Source organism: Dendrobates tinctorius, unplaced genomic scaffold (assembly GCF_039654945.1).
Source record: "Dendrobates tinctorius isolate UK_male_01 unplaced genomic scaffold, ASM3965494v1 ptg000032l, whole genome shotgun sequence".
NCBI lineage: Eukaryota > Metazoa > Chordata > Amphibia > Anura > Dendrobatidae > Dendrobates > Dendrobates tinctorius.
Genome location: NW_027361700.1, coordinates 5,035,795 through 5,053,565, shown reverse-complemented (window position 1 = coordinate 5,053,565; position 17,771 = coordinate 5,035,795). Strand labels below are relative to the sequence as shown.

The following is a 17,771-nucleotide window of genomic DNA, read 5'->3' as shown; positions in this document are numbered from 1 at the left end:
GCCCAGCGGCCCTGGAAACCCGTCTCAGTTCTTTGGTCAGGCTGGTCAGCCAGGGCTGCCTGTTGATTGTTCGAGTTTTGCTCTGCATGAGGGGGGCAGCCGAATCAAGTGTTGCTGTTATAAAAAGTGGCAGCAGCATCTGTGTCATGAAGGGAAGCCATGTCTGTAAGAGGGAGAAGGGAATCAGAGAGTAATTGTAAATTGAGGTGTTTGAGATTCCTGCGAGGGTGAGCGAGTTTATGGAGTGGGGGTTGTGCAGTAGGAGAGGAGAGGGAAGAGAATGTCAGTAGGTTGTGGTCAGACAGGGGGAGGGGCGAGTTATTGAGATTAGTGAGGGAACAGAGACGGTTGAAGATAAGGTCCAGCGTGACCATCTTTTTGAGTGGCCGCAGAGGACCATTGAGTGAGGCCGAGGGAAGCCGTGAGCTATAGAAGTTTAGAGGCAGCCGGGGTGGAAGTGTCAATGGGGATGCTGAAGTCGCCCATGATGATGGTGGGGAGGTCAGCAGAAAGGAAATGGCGTAGCCAGGTGGTGAAGTGGTCGAGAAAGGTGGAGATGGCTAGTTCTGGGGGGCGGTAGATGACAGACAGTTGGAGGTTGGAGGGGGAATAGATGCGGACGGAGTGCACCTCTAACGAGGGAAGAGTAGCGGAGGGTGGCAAAGGAATTGGGGTAAAGGAGCAGGTATCAGACAGGAGCAAGCCAACTCCTCCACCACGTTTGTTGCTGGGGCGAGGGGTGTGAGAGAGATGGAATCCGCCATAGGAAAGCGCAGCTGGAGAGGCTGTGTCAGAGGGAGTGAGCCAGGTTTCAGTGATGGCAAGGAAGGAGAGTTTGTTGGTGATAAAGAGGTCATGGATAAATGACAGCTTGTTGCAGACAGAGCGTGCGTTCCATAGGGCTCTAGGTAAAGGGGGGATGGGGGAGTGGGGGCTGGATGAATGGGTATGAGGTCATCATGGTTGTGAAGACGTGTAGAGGATCGTGGCAGGGTGATAGAAGTGAGTGTAGGGATGTGTTGAGGAGGGCCAGGATTTGGGGATGCGTCGCCAGCAATGAGGAGTAGTAGACAGAGCATTAGAAGGTGGGAGCAGGATAGGACATGATGTGGCCGTGTGTCTCTGGAGAAAAAGGATTCTATGTGGAGGAACAATTCTGAGAAGGTGAGGTGGCCGGGAAGGATGGAGGGGGAAATGACCAGTTCCTTACTGGGTGGAGGGATTGCAGGAGTTAGGGAGAAATAGACTAGTATGGGGGTGATAGCAGGGCTGTGGAGTCGGTAAGCCACAGTTGCGACTTTGACTCCGACTCCTGGATTTTATCAGGCTCCGACTCCGACTCCTTCATAAATGGCCAATTCATAACAACAAATTTACTGTTGTAAAATATTAAACATCGTGCTTATTCAGTTTCTCACCATCATATAAGTAATCAGACCACTTAGAGCAAAAACTACATTTATTAGAATACAATTAGAATATAGCAAATAACTTTTATAAACTTTTCTAAACTGTAAGTACATATGCAATAAACACTTTTATGCAGTTAGAAGAAATCTATAAATTTGTCCTCAGAAAAAGTATTGCCTCTGTCAGATCCTCCTTCATGGATGCCCTCAAATCTGATCTAATTATTTTGAGAGCAGAGAACAACCTCTCTACACTAACTTGTGTTGGTGGCAAAGCAGTAACCACTCGGGCAACATCTCTGACAATGTCAGGATACAGAGGAATCGCTTGTTGCACTGTTATTTTTGATGAATGGTCAAATTTCTCAATTTCTTTTAGTGCACATGAAAAATTCTGCTGAAATGTACTGGCTGTGTTCCTTGATGGGGATGACTCTTCTTCTATGCGGGAACGCTTTGCACGGTCCTTGTGATCCAAATATTTTTCGAAAATATTTTTCGAAATTAAATTCTTCATCAGTTGATGAGGGTGAAGATGTGGCAGGACGACCAAATTCTTCTTGTTCCTCCTGACTGTTCTGCAACCCTTTCATCCTTACTGCTATTTCAAACAGAGCTTCTTTTCCTTTACTTAGCTGTTGATCATCTAGAAGAATCCGATGCATTGGGTCTACATAAACAGCTGCCAAAAGAATGTTATTTTGTAATAGTAGCTCCTCTCTACGTTTCATTGATCTAGCAATGCCACTTGCAATTAACCCTCCTCTTTGGGACAGGCGAAACATCAGGTTCTTCCACTCCTTTAAGAAAATACCTGGAGTTAAGTCCTCTGCTTGTAATTTTTTAGTCACTGTAAATGGGTGCTCTAGCAATTTTTCCAGCTCAGTCACCTGATTCCACTGACTTTCATTTAGCGTCAGTTGAGGGTTAGCCATGTATACAAGAAAGGTTTTCAGTTCAACCAAGCGCTGAATCATTAAGTAAGTACTGCCCCATCGTGTGGCTTGATCAATAATTGCCCCTCTTCAAAATTGAGTCAACTTTAGGGGTTCTGGCAACAGTAGCCAATTTTCTCACCTTGCCAATCAGTGCAGCAGCATGTCCTTCTTGCAGACTGTCTCTTATAGCCAGCTGTAGCGTATGCACAACACAGCGCATGTGATGAATGAAAGAACATATTGACACAGTTTCAACAAGATCATCTAAACTATCATGTTGCTGTTCATCTGAAGCAACTTCAGTTTGCTCCTCAGTTACAATACTGTGTTCCTCTATTTCAAACATTTCTGTGTCTGTGGACCCAGAATGTTCTTCTAGCTGCTGGTCACCATCATTACGCTCATTCATTAGCTTAATAGTACGTATCATATTTGAAGCACTGTCAGTTACGACAGAAAGAACTTGCTCTTTTTTAAGTTCATAGTCTTGCAGAACCTTTTCCACCAAGACCTGGAGAAACTCACTGGTGTGATGAGCTTTGGTGTCTTTTACTGCCAATGTCTAGGTAACTATTTCATTTTTGTCACAAACAAATCGGACATTGATGGCAAAATAGTTCACTCTGTGACGTGTGCAGGCATCCATTTTAAGAAACAGAAAGCGTCTCTTGAGAGTTTTTTTAAGTTCTTCCTTTTGTTTAAAAGCTTCTTCGATTACTAATTTTCTAATACTCTCTCTCTCCAGAGAAACACCAAGCTTGCGGGCCATTTCCCCATTCAGACACATAAAAGCTGGTCGTGAAAATAATGAAATAGGCACACTATCCTTTACAACAAGCTCTATGATCTGTTTTTTAAATGTATCTACTGTCATTGTCACAGTAACTTTGTCACTGACAAAATACCTTGCAACTGATGGCTGCAAAGTTCTCTGCTCCTTTGTTTGGCTGGAAGAGCTGGGCACTGGTTCATTGGTTTGGATGCAGTCTTTCTCATCCACTGCTTTCAGTACTTCTGGATGAAAGCGCTGTAAATGTCTCTTTAGATTAGAAGCTCTGGTAGGAGCATTTTTATCTTTGCCTGAATATGCACTCATCTTGGCTTCACAGCATTTGTTTTCGTCTGGATCTTTTGTCATACACTGACAGACATAATGTTTTCTATCTTGAGTGATGGTGAAATGTTCAAATACAGCTGATTTAATGTGATGCTTCTTTGACATTCTCAGGTTTTTAATTCTGCATTCACAATCCAAATGACAATTGTTTTTCCTAAAAACAATTGTACAAAATTATTGCCAGGTCGTACAACTGATATAGTGGTCAGTAATACTGTTGTTATTCCTCATGTACTCACAGTTAACTGATGCAAAGTTTGTTGAAAGGATAATACTTCTTACAGTCTTCCCCTTCTGAGTAGCAGGCAGCTGTGAGATGCTTGGAAGACGCACACCTAGTATGATCTAGTCTAGAGGAGGAGCTTTACTACTAAGAATTTGCAACACATTTTCACTTTCAGTTTCATACATTGTAAGTAGGGGGGTTGGGGCAGCATGAGGTTAACCAAGTATAAGATTAGATAAGGGCAGTGGAGAACAGTGACACACAAGAAGTAAGAAATGTCTCTATCTCCAGCAGAACTGCTTATCACTGTTGTTCATAGTTTGATAGAACATATATATTTGAGTAACATTTATAAAATTCATATGAAAGTTCAATTATGAAATATTAATACATTTTTTTTTTAAAGCTGGAGTCGGAGTCGGTACATTTCTACCGACTCCAACCAAAACTAACTCCGACTCCACGACTCCGACTCCACAGCCCTGGGTGATAGTAAAAAGGCGGCGAAACATTAGTAGATTATTGTAAATGAAAGCGTGCGTTACCAGTGTGAGACATTTAATGGCTACTTTCCTGATCTCACTGCAGAGCTGTGTGTGATAACTAACAGAGTCCAGCATTACACACATCTGCAGTTGTCCTCTCAGTGCTTCAGGTTACATCTCACAGGCAGTCAGTGTTTCAATACAACAGATATGCTAGACCAGTTGCTGCAAAATCAGCAGTTTGTAATTAGAGAAAGTTCAATTCTACTGTACTGTTAATGCCCTCTCATTTAAATCATCTCTGGAGGCAGCTTCTTATGGAGATCTGGGTCCGGCACAAAGATCTTAGTTGATAATTTACCTATTAAAGAGATTCTGTCAGCAGGTTTTTGCTATATAATCTTAGGCTGAGGACAGCATGAAGTAGCAGCTGAGACACTGAATTTAGGGTTGTATTATTGATTAGGTTGTGTGCTGCTTACTAACAATGAACAAAGGTTTGATCATTAGGGAGATTATCATTGTCCTGACCACAGTGCACAGGAGCCCTAGTACGACTCCACCCCTCCTCTGATAAGCAGCTCAGTATTAGATAATATACGTTGAAAGCTGTGGCTTGGCAGAGGTTTACTTTTGAGATCTAGGTCATGCCACATCTAAGAACTCTGACTGTGTCACAACCACTGTACCCAGTAAACTAAGTGATATATCTTTGGATCCAGGGTCTCTTTTCCTACATTATGCTGCTCTCAGATGATGTAACAAAAACCTTGTGACAGATTCCCTTTCAAAAAATCATTTCTCTGGAATAAGACATTAGATTAAAAATATAAATGTATAATTTTATTCAGCCTTCTATAACCTGCATGCCCATATAGACGGCTTAAGAGGGTTGCCCTAGTGACAAATTCCCTTTAAATGATTTTAATCATGTTCTTTATTTCTTTGAAGATTAACACTTTACTGGTAATCGGTGCCATACTTTAATCTCCTTTGTCTTTTTCCATTCATATAAGTGTTATCCAGCACAGCTCACTTTCCTATTAGAGGTGAGTGGTGTTGAGGACATGATTTCTCCACACCAGCATGATCAGTAGGTATCATGCACCTGTCCTATTTTTACTAACAAGACACGTGCATGATTCCTGCTGATCGTACACCCATCTTTCTTGTCTGCAATGTCATCAGCAGCATTAATTTGCAACACAGAAGTGTACACAAATCTTTGTTTAAGGACTACATTTTATGAGTATTTACACAAGAAAATCCCATGACAGATAACAAGATCAGGGATAAAAATTCTCCATTAAATGTCACCTGCTTAACCCAGCAGGAAGTACGGCAGCGTCTAAAAATCACTAAAATTGACAAATCCCCGGGCCCGGATGGGATACACCCCCGAGTACTGCAGGAATTAAGCACAGTCATAGATAGACCATTATTTTTAATCTTTAAAGATTCCATAATAACAGGGTCTGTACCACAGGACTGGCGTATAGCAAATGTGGTGGGAATATTCAAAAAGGGGACAACAACTGAACTCGGAAATTATAGGCCAGTAAGTTTAACCTCAACTGTGGGTAAAATCCTGGAGGGTTTTCTAAGAGATACTATACTGGAGTATCTGGAGAAGAATAACCTCAAGACCCAATATCAACATGGGTTTACAAGGGACCATTCCTGTCAGACTAATCTGATAAGCTTTTATGAAGAGGTAAGTTCCGGACTGGACCAAGGGAATGCAGTGGACGTGGTGTACATGGACTTTTCAAAAGCTTTTGATACAATGCCACACAAAAGGTTGATACATAAAATGAGAACAATGGGGATAGGGGAAAATATGTGTAGGTGGATTAAGAGCTGGCTCAGGGATAGGAAACAAAGGGTGGATATTAATGGAGCACACTCGGACTGAGTCACGGTTAGCAGTGGGGTACCACAGGGGTCAGTTTTGGGCCCGCTTTTTAACATTTATTAATGACCTTGTAGGGGGGCATAGAGAGTAGAATTTCAATACTTGCAGATGACACTAAACTCTGCAGGGTAATCAATACAGAGGACGACAATTTTATATTACAGGAGGATTTATGTAAACTAGAAGCTTGGGCTGATAAATTGCAAATGAGCTTTAATGGGGATAAATGTAAGGTCATGCACTTGGGTAGAACGAACAAGATGTATAATTATGTGCTTAATTGTAAAGCACTGGGCAAAACGGTCACTGAAAAAGACCTGGGTGTATGGGTGGACAACGAACTCACATTTAGTGGCCAGTGTCAGGCAGCTGCTGCAAAGGCAAATAAAATAATGGGATGTATTAAAAGAGGCATAGATGCTCATGAGGAGAACATAATTTTACCTCTATATAAGTCACTAGTGCGACCACACTTAGAATACAGTGTACAGTTCTGGTCTCCGTTGTATAAGAAAGACATAGCTGAACTGGACCGGGTGCAGAGAAGAGCGACCAAGGTTTTTAGGGAACTGGGAGGTTTGCAATACCAAGACAGGCTATTACACTTGGGGTTATTTAGTTTGGAGAATCGAAGGCTTAGGGGTGATCTTATTACAATGTATAAATATATGCGGGGACAGTACAAAGACCTTTCTAATGATCTTTTTACTCTTAGACCTGTGACGGGGACAAGGGGGCATCCTCTACGTCTGGAGGAAAGAAGGTTTAAGCATACTCACAGACGCGGATTCTTTACTGTAAGAGCAGTGAGACTATGGAACTCTCTGCCATATGATGTTGTAATGAGTGATTCCCTACTAAAATTTAAGAAGGGACTGGATGCCTTTCTTGAAAAGTATAATATTACAGGGTATATACACTAGTTTCCTTTATATTGCGTTGATCCAGGGAGCTAGTTTGATTGCCGTACGTGGAGTCGGGAAGGAATTTTTTTCCCCAGTGTGTGAAGCTTACTGTTTGCCACATGGTTTTTTTTTGCCTTCCTCTGGATCAACATGTTAGGGCAGGTTAGGATAGGATATGGGTTGAACTTGATGGACTTAAAGTCTCCCTTCAACCTTAATAACTATGTTACTTGAACCATGAGCACACCTTTAATCAACTAAATACTGCCATACATCTTACCAAGTGTTTGAATTCAGCAGATAGACTTCCATTGTTTGATTCCTCCATGTTCATCACCTTCGTGTTTGTACCAAGGATGTTGAACTTGCGAGAACTAAGAAAAAGCAAAACAGCTAATTTAGAATTAAAGAAGAATAGGTTATTTTCATAAACAGAATCGATTTCAACAACTAGGACTACAATTTGATACAGAAAAATAAATCTAACGGTGGCCATACAGATTAATATTAGATTGATGATCCAACATTAATCGCATTAACAAATATCTTGAGAAAGTAAGATCAGACATGACTGCATCAACAGTTCTGAAATCAAAGATTTGCCTGGCAGACAGTATTTTTGTTAGGCAGTACAGAAAAATCACAGACATGCTTCTTACCCTCTAAGTGCAGCAACATCCCCAGAATCCCTACGAAATACAAAACACATATACAGACGTGTTTAAATAGATTATGAACTACACAGCACCTAAGGCATATGTTAAATTGCACTGTCAGTTACAGATAAATTCATAAATTGTCATTGGTGGGTGTAGCTGTGCCCCATCTGCTTCTGTTTGAGAGACTTGAAAACTACTCATGGGCTCTTATGGATTATTTTCACCACCCCTGAAACTTAACACAAGTTCTGGAGAATGCCCTTATTTTTGTCATTGATGACCCTGACCCCGCAGTGGCGGGAATTTCTGACACATCCTTACAACATGTCGGAAGTTTTCACTAATTTGTCATAAAAGTTTAATAAAGCATTTACTTACTTATCGATACAGACTTTAATCTTCAGCTGGTAATTAAGTTCAGGAAATTTGACAAGAAGCCTGTGAACAAAAAGTATGGCACAAGGTAAGCTGGCCTGTACAACATCCAGACTGCTGAGAAAACATAGGACAAAGCCTAAAGTTTAAGTCTTACATTTGTGCCAGAGTATGCAATATTTTATGTTGGTGTATACAGACCCAACTCACATTTTTCATCTACATTACCTGACTTTAGTAGTGAACTGTACTCCTGTTTTGATCACTAAGGGTCGGTCGGGGTGCATTGGCATACACGGCTGTCTCTCCACTACAAAGGCACTGGGGATGGAGAAATGAAAACATTATGATTAAAACCAATTAAGCCCAAATCCTCTAAAGCAACCAGTCATATGCACATTATAAGATAAAAATACATTACGATCGTGCTTAAAAGAGAATGTGCACTACTTGGACAACCCCTTCTCAATCACCATGTTTCCACAAAGTAAAATAATATCACCTACACTAACCTCCAGTGGCAGCGCCGTTCCAGCAGTGTCAGCACTGGCTCTCCTGGGGCTCATGTGAAATTATGCGACATCATGCAAACCCTGCGGCCAATCAGCGTCTGTTTCACTTTCCCCACCTCTGGGCAAATCAGTCATCAAGAGGAAGTGAGAGAGCAGTCGCAACTCTGACGTGCTCTGGATTTCCGATTTGTTCAAAAATGGGTAGTCTGAAGCCACTGATTATTATGTCACACGATCCCTGAGACCAATGTCACGTGAAACTCAGGACAGCTGTTGACAACACCGCTAGAAAGACACGGGCATCAGAGGAGAGTATAAGGGCTCATACTCACTTGCGAGAAACTCGCACGACTCTTGTGCGAGTCTCTTGCATGAAAGCCCGGCACTGGAGCGTGCGGCTGCATAGAAATACATATAGCCGCACACTCCCGTCCGAGTGCCGGCAGCAGTGCCAGGTCTTCATGCGAGAGACTCGCACGGGAATTGTGTAAGTCTCTCGCAAATGAGTATGAGCCCTAAGTGTTATTTTACTTGGGGAAACAGTGATTGAGACGAAGTTGTCTGAGTAGTAGACAACCCCTTTATAACTAGATGGACTATGAAATGAGTACATACTCTGCAACTAGATCAAATAACTAAAACGACAAAGCCAGGAAGTGTACAGATCTGTAGTGATGAGTGAGTATACTCATTGCTCGGGTTTTCCCCGAGTATTTTGGCGTGCTCGGAGATTTAGTTTTCGTCGTCTCAGCTGCATGATTTGCGACTGCTGGATAGGCTGAATACATGTGTGGAATGTCTGTTTGTTAGGGAATTCTCACATGTATTCAGCCTGTCTACAAGCAACGAGTATACTTGCTCATCACTAATGGTTTAATATAAGCCATTTAAACTTAATGATGCAACTATCAAGTGAGATCAGTGTGACAAAGGAGATGAGATCCTACGAGTAAGCAAATAATCATTGAAAAGACGACCCGTGTACATGCAGCACCCAAGACTTTGCTGACCAAAGGAGTTCACTTCTCTGGATTTTCTTTTGTTTCCTATTTTTTTTTTTTTAATTTGTATCTTTTTTCCCTTTGATTTAGTTGAATTTCTGAGGTTTGCCAGGTAATATTACACTGATACCTTCAACTGTTGTATGTTAAACCCATCAATAACGCATTGCATTAGGAAATCATCTCTCCCCAATTGTACTAGAAACTTTTAATGTGTTATGCAAACAAAAACAAGAAAAAGGGAAGCGCTGATGGTTTATAGTGATGACAGTTGTGTTGCTTCACTAGTCAGTTTACCTCGGTCTTTGCAAATTTTACCCTCTGCATATAAAGACGTTGAATAGCCAGAACTAATGCCAAATTGCAATTTAACCTCTCCCCATTGTAGCAAGCTTTATTTTTCATTCCCGCGTTCCAAAATCTGTAACATTTACTATAGAGAGTGTCTGTGCATTAGTTATCTATAGATTTTTTTTTTTTTTTAGCTGGACTTTACAGTTTTAATCTTTTGGTTGACAGTAGTTAGAGGTCTAAACAAAAAAAAAAAAAAAAAAATCAGAACACAAACTTTGAGGTGGAAATGAAAAAAAGCCCAGAAGTGATGCTATTGTTGTTTGGGTTTCATTTTTACGGTGCTCACTGTTCCAATAATGCATGTTAACTCTACTCTATTGGTCAGTAGGATTGTGGCAATAAAAGAGGGATTTTGGGTTCTTACCGTAAAATCTCTTTCTTGGAGCCTTCATTGGGGGACACAGAATACCATGGGGTGTATGCTGCTGCTGCTAGGAGGCTGACACTATGCAAAACAAGAAAATTAGCTCCTCCCCGGCAGTATACACCCACCGACAGGCACCAAGCACCTCAGTTGGTGAAAAAGCAGTAGGAGAAGCAACCAAAAACAATAAACATATGTACCAACCCAACAAGGGACTCGAAGACCCAGCACGGTACAACTTAAACAGGGAGGGTGCTGTGTCCCCCAATGAAGGCTCCAAGAAAGGGATTTTACGTTAAGAACCCAAAATCCCTCTTTCTTTATCGCCTTATTGGGGGACACAGAATACCATGGGACGTTCCAAAGCAGTCCCGAGGGTGGAAACAGCAATAAAAGGAACGACAGAAGGAAGGGCTTAGGTTGGCCGGTGCGCGACCGCCGCCTGCAGAACCTTCCTACCAAGAGCTGCATCAGACGAGGCCTGGGTATGAACCCTGTAGAACCTCGCAAAGGTGTGCAAAGACGACCAGGTTGCGGCCCTGCAAAGTTGTGAGGCCGAAGCCTGGTGTCGCACAGCCCAAGAAGCCCGAACAGCCCGGGTGGAGTGGGCTTTCACTCCCGGAGGGGGCCGTTTCTCCTGAAGTCGATAGGCTTCCAGGATGGTAGACCGAATCCAGCGAGGAATTGTGGATTTGGAGGCCGGAAAGCCCTTCCGGCAACCCTCAGAAATGAGAAGCAGGGAATCAGATTGGCGAAAAGAAGCGGTCCTGGCAAGGTAAACACGCAAGGCTCTCACTACGTCCAGTTTGTGGAGTGACTTTACCAGAGGAAGAGCAGGCGTAGGACAAAACGATGGAAGGACGATATCTTCCTTAATGTGAAAAGGAAGATACCACTTTTGGAAGGAAGGAAGGAAGGAACTGGCCTGAGAACAACCTTATCTTGGTGGAGGATAAGGTACCGAGAACGACAGGATAAGGCCGCCAGCTCAAACTCTCCTGATGGAAGTAATGGCGATTAGAAAAGACACCTGCCATGAAAGACAGAGGGATGTCCTGGATTGGTTCGAATGGTGCCTACTGGAGGGCGCCAAGAACAAGATTGAGATCCCATGGATCTATCGGAGAATGATGAGGAGGAGCCACATGGGCGACTCCTTGGAGAAAAGTCTTCACTTGCGTAAGGAAGCTAGATCCTTCTGGAAGAGGATTGCTAGGGCAGACACCTGGCCTTTGAGAGTACTGAGGGAAAGGCCTGCATCCAAACCAGATTGGAGGAAACGAAGAATGGATGGAATGGAGAATGACAGTGGAAGAACCTCGTTATCGCTCCAACGGAAAAAGGCCTTCCAGTACCTATGGTAAATGCGGGAGGAAGCTGGCTTCCGAGCCTTGATCATGGTCTGAATGACCCGGCTGGAAAACCCTGAATCCTTCGGAATTGCATCCTCAACGGCCATGCCGTTACACTCAGAGACTGAGAATGCTGGTGGTAACGAGGGCCTAGCGAGAGAAGATCTGTACGGTCTGTAAGCCTTCGTGGGACGTCCACGAGCATGTTCACCAACTCCGCGTACCAAGGGCGTCTCAGCCAGTCTGGAGCCACTAGGATGACTGGAATGCCCTCTGACTATCTTTTTTGACCACTCTAGGAATGAGGGCAAAGGGAGGAAAAGGTAAGGCAGCTGGAACTGGGACAACGGAATTACTAGGGCGTCGCAACCGACGGCTAGAGGATTCCTGGACCTGGCTACAAAGTGAGGAACTTTGTTGTTCATCCAAGATGCCATGAGATCGACGTCCGGGGTGCCCCAACGCTGGCATATCTGACTGAAGACTGAGATGAAGGGACCATTCGCCTGACGCTAGACCTTGGCGACTCAAGAAGTCGGCTGCCCAATTTTCCACCCCTGGAATGTGAACAGCGGAGATCGCCGGAACGTGACGCCCTGCCCAGCGCAGGATCCTTGCCACTTCTGACATTACCTGCCTGCTGTGAGTACCACCCTCATGGTTTTTGTACGCCACAGCCGTGGCGTTGTCTGACTGAATGCGGACTGGTTTGCCTACGAGGAGATGCTGCCAACGAAGGAGAGCAAGGAGGATTGCCCTGATCTCCAGAAGGTTGATGGGCAGGAGAGTCTCCTAGGCGTTCCAGCGCCCTTGGGCCGTTTTCTGATGGTAAACCGCCCCCCATCCTAGGAGACTGGCATCGGTGGTGAATACCTGCCACCGAGGCGGAAGAAAAGACCTTCCACGGAGAACTGACGCCGGCAATGTCCACCAAGTCAGCGATTGTCTGACCCTGAGCGGAAGAATGGGGCGGTCCAGAGAAAACGAGGTCTGTCCCAGACTGACAGGAGGAACAGTTGGAGAGGGCAAGAGTGGAATTGTGCGAAGGGCACTGCTTCCATGGAAGCTATCATCTTCCCCAGGACCCTCATGCAGGACCGAAGGGACTTGATCCTCGAGCGTTGTAGAGGCTGGATCCTTTTGGAAAGGGTTGAAAACTTGTCCCTCGGTAGAAACACCCGGGCTAGGTTCGTGTCGAACTCTATGCCCAAAAAGGTCAGACGTTGGGTAGGGCGCAGGATGGACTTCTCCTCGTTGACTATCCATCCGAGGCGGCTGAGGGCATCCAGGGTTATCTGAAGACTGTGAAGACAGTCTTGGCGGGACGAACCCTTGATCAGGAGATCGTCCAGGCAAGGGATGATAAGAATCCCTCTGGATCGAAGGATGACCGTGACTGTTGCCATCACCTTCGTAAAGACACGGGGAGCGGAGGCTAGTCCAAAGGGGAGGGCCGTAAACTGATAGTGATTGTCCTGAATCGCAAAGCAGAGGTATCTCTGATGCCGCAGAGAAATGGGGGTGTGGAGGTAGCCATCCTGTATGTCCACAGAACAGAGAAACTCTCCGGATCTTCACGTGGCTATTGAGCAACTTGAGGTCCAAAATTGGACGAAGAGAGCCGTCCTTTTTCGGGACTATGAAGAGATTCGAGTAGAACCCTAAAAACCGTTCGTTTGCAGGAACGGGAACGATGACCCCTGCGGAAAGGAGGGAGGAGACGGCCTGAAGGAACCCTGGAATCTGTGATCGCTGTCTTGGGGATCGAGACAGAAAGAAGCGACTGGGGGAGAAGAAAACTCGATTTTGTATCCGGATGTGATGATTTCCCTGACCCAAGCGTCGTCGATAATGGATAACCATGCATCTTTGAAAGAGGAAAGTCTGCCTCCCACCCTGGAAAGATTTCCAGGTGGGGGTGACCCGTCACTTAGATGAAAATCTGCCGGATCGGGAGCCTGAGGACCTGGAGGGCTGACCTCTGGATCTCCAGCGGGGAGCTGGCTTATAAGAAGGCTTTCTCCGGTCTCTGGAAGCAGGATGCCGGTACTGCTGGGATGAACCTTCTGCGGGAGAGGAGGGGCGAAAGGACCTAAATGGCCGAGAAGCCTTCCTGTTAAAGAACCTCTTAGGGCGGGACTGGGGAAGGGAAATGCTCTTTCCACCAGTGGCATCCGAGATTCGCATTCCACGACTTCAACCAAAGAATGCGGCGTATGGCTATTATGTTGCTGTTAGCTCTTGCTACGCACCCAGCCGCGTCCAAGGAAGCAGCCAAAAGGTATTTGCCCGCATGACTAAATTGGTCTGCTAAATCTGCCAGCTCGTCCTGAGGGGCTGCTGCTGAAATGCGTTTGCGCAGAATCTTTGCCCAAGCTGAAATGACCTTCGCCACCCAAGCGGAGGCGAAGATAGGACAGAGGGGAGAGTCGGATGCCTCAAAAATTGACTTAGCCAACAACTCTATTTGCCTGTCTGTTGGATCTTTAAGAGAAGCTCCGTCCGGAAGGGAAAGAACCGTCTTAGAGGAAATCAGAGAAACTGGTGGATCTACGTCGGGAGCTTTGGTTCATTTCGTGACTAGATCTGCATCGAAGGGATACTTGCGGCCTGAAAAACGTTTCTCAAGATGTTGCCAGTGATTGGCTAAGGAAGTGTCAAACTCTTTGTGATTAGGAAAGGTTCGAGATAGAGGCCTCGCTTTCTTAAAGGAAACAGGGCATTCCTGAGGGGGTGCCTTATCCTCCTTTATCTTGAGAGTTTGGAATATAGCCGATATGAGACTATCTACCATATGTCAAGTTCTAGCTATGTTGTCCGCTTCTGAGTCAGATGCAGATTGGGAATCGTCTGACCTAGGATCGTCTGTTGAGGATGGAGACAAAGAGCGTAGCCTGGGAGAAGCGGAGGGACCCTGCGAACTGGAAGAAGAGCCAGACAGGACCCGCTTCCTAGAGCCCCTACCCGGCTTGTCCGTCTGAGGGTCGCGGTCAGGTGCTGGCGACTCACCGTGAGAGGCGGTCGGCGCACAGGTGGCAGCAGATAGCTGGGGTAACCGCTCTAAGACCTGGACCAGAGATTGAGACACTTTCGTGAGATCAGAGACCGACTGAGACCGCCACGGCCCACTCAGGGGGTGGGGTGCTCTCAACCCGGGGCTCGGAGTGCTCCTGAGGGGCAGACATGGAGGAAGGGCTGCAGGGCGGACAGAAGGGAGACGACTGACCTGATACCCACTTCTTTTTACGCCGCGCGCAGGCGTAGTGAATAACAGTGGGTCCTAGAGCAGAGAGCCCCTGCAGGATTGGGCATATGTCAAAGGGGTAGAAACACTGCCTGATGTGGAACTGCGGATGGGAGCTAATTCTAGCGTCAGCTGAAGCAGCGCCGAGCCTACCGAGGTTCAGGTGGAGAAAAACCAGCGTTGTGTCCCCCAGAAAGAAATCTTGTGAAGAGGCAGGAAGAGACGCTAGCGATGGGCGGGGCTTAATCGCCAAGCCCTGATTGGAAGAGGACCGAGGAGGGGGCGCGGTAAATGTCCCACTGACAGGGCTGAAGTGAAAGCAGCCCTGTGATATGCTGTAAAAGTGCGCGAAGAAAGCGCGCGCAGGGAGAGGGGAGAAGCTTCCTTAACTTTTTTTTTTTTAAAACGAAAGTGAAAGTGCTCCCTCTGCCCTCATGAGCGACGGCGCGCCCGGAGCAAAGAAACCACAGGGACAGGACCCACAGAGACCGGGAGGCCACAGGGATAGGAAAGTCACAGGGACAGGGCAGCCACCGGGTAGGATGCTGCCTGTGGCGGCCACCGCTGAACCCCCCGATGAAAAGCGCGTCTAACAGCGCTTGGAGAAGGAAAACTGGCGGGAAATTCAAAAAGGTACTGATCCTGATAGCGCGGTGCAGGGCTGTATTTTAATACAGCGCAGTACTGGCTGTAACGCTGCAGGGCTAGGGGCCATATTTGAGAGCGGGGCTGGAGGGGACATCTGGATCCGCTTACCTGACGTCCTTGAGGATGACGACCGCAGGGGCCCACGATAGCCAGCAGGCCGCTGGGAGAAACGATCCTCAGTACCCGCACTATGTCCGTATGGTGCAGAAGACGGCCATGGTAGGGGAAACGTCACCGCTGGCGACCGCCGTCTTCCTCTCAGCCCTGTCCCGGGAGAGGGGTGAGGAGGGTACTCGGCTAGGACCGGCCACCGTTATAAGCCCATAGCACCCGAGGGTGATAGGGGAAGGTCCTGCCTGCGGTCCTGAGAGTTGCAATGTGGGTGACAACACACTGCTCGCTCAGCCGCATTAATAGGAAAAGCAGGATGAACTCACATCCCGTTTCCTGATGCTGTATCTGAAAAAGAAAGGGGAAATCATTAAAAAACACAACTAAAACCTGAAAAGAAAAGGATTAAATGCGGATCTGGGGAGATCCCGGTCCGCCTCCTACAGACACTAAGCACAAACTGAGGTGCTTGGTGCCTGTCGGTGGGTGTATACTGCCGGGGAGGAGCTAATTTTCTTGTTTTGCATAGTGTCAGCCTCCTAGCAGCAGCAGCATACACCCCATGGTATTCTGTGTCCCCCCAATAAGGCGATAAAGAAAGAAATACTATATAAATTTGCTGCATTCTACTTTGTTTTATGTTCTTCAAAAAGGAAAAACAAAACAAAAAACTTTTTTTATGTCACCATACTATGGAAACTAAAGTTGTATGGGCTTTTTAGTACGGGTGGATGAACTGTAGTTCTTATTGGAAGCATTTTGGTGTTCATACGTTTTATTTTATTCTTATGCAATATAGGGGTAAATAATGGGATATTTTATTAGTTTGGATTGTTAGGGATGTATAGAAGTAGTGACATGACAAAGGGCTTCCAGTAGGCCCCCACGCTGCCGTGACAATCAACTCATCAAGTGATTGTATTGTGGCGCGCCTGATGAAATGACAGAGGGCCCCCATATCTGTGTAACCGCTTAGATGCCGCTGCCACTATTGACTGCAGCAGTTACAGATATTAGCTTGCTGTGCTACACATATGACTCCTATCAAATAAGTAGTGGCCTTTGCTCATACATATGCTCCCAGCATGTGAGCTATATGCAAGTCAAATGTCATGAAGGAGATAATTCAATGTTACTGAAGTGTTAATAAAATTTGAAAATAATATTTTTGGGTAATCATATAACTGAATAAAGTAGTGACTGGTGAAATAAATGAGTGAGGCAGCATATGGGGCACAGGAGAAAGTGTCCAGACTACACCTGTAAGTTGGGCCTTTTCTATTGTTCTGATCACAGAAATGACACAATCACGTCAGAGAATGCAAAGCTGGGAATTTAAACGATTGGGCGGCAATGAAAGAATTCTGTATGTATAGCTAGGTGTGAAGAGTAAGTGAGTGTGAAAACTACAGTAAGCATGATTATTTATGTGAACAGCAATGTTCGTTTACATGAGAATTTTCACAAACTGAGTTGTGGTTAGAGAATATGATAAATTTAGTAGCTAAACTTTTCTTAGTGATTCAGATAATAGAGTAGAGTCGCCACAAAGACCAGAGGGCTTGTAACTATATGCAAATACAATCATGACTAGGGATGGGCGAATCACTGAATGTTCGGGTTCGGCCGAACAGTAAAAAAAAAAAAAAAAAAAAGTTTGCTTCGGTTACTAGAACAGTACCTGATCCTGGATCCCACTGCCATGAATGGGGGTCCCGAACATCTGGTGTTTGCCGCACTGCTAACACTGCCTCTAATCGGTGGTAAGATCATTATCACAGGTCAGAGAGTCGCAGCTCCCACGCTATCAATCGACAGTGTGAGCCCGCACCCGTGACTCGACGTAAAAAGTTTCTGTTTTTATTTCAAATAAAGGACTTTATCCCCTTAATGACCGCCGATACGCCTTTTAACGGCGCTGAGAAATAACTCTATAGCGCCCCCCAGAGTCGGTATTTCTCCGGGGTCTCTGATACCGAGGATAGCCGAGACCCCAGCGAACATGATTTGGGTCGATTTTTACTGACCCCGGTGTTGCAATCGACGTTATTCATCGAATAACGGCGACCGCAAAGAAAAAAAAAAAGTCCAATTTGGCATTTAATTTCTCTCTCCTCTAATGTGATAGCACATCAGAGGAGATAGAAATGGGGTCC

General features: G+C 45.4%; 1 protein-coding gene across 3 annotated transcripts in view; it reads right to left on the bottom strand.

Moving 5' to 3' along the window:
- The window catches only part of STAT3 (signal transducer and activator of transcription 3), a 140,090-nt gene that overhangs the window by 38,736 nt on the left and 83,583 nt on the right, over positions 1-17,771 (bottom strand). For all 3 annotated transcript variants that reach the window (XM_073572340.1, XM_073572341.1, XM_073572339.1), the window contains 4 exons: positions 8,258-8,350; positions 8,033-8,092; positions 7,655-7,684; positions 7,276-7,369 (listed from right to left, as the gene is read on the bottom strand). In XM_073572340.1, coding sequence (XP_073428441.1) covers positions 7,276-7,369; positions 7,655-7,684; positions 8,033-8,092; positions 8,258-8,350 — 277 coding nt within the window. The remainder of the gene's footprint in view (positions 1-7,275; positions 7,370-7,654; positions 7,685-8,032; positions 8,093-8,257; positions 8,351-17,771) is intronic.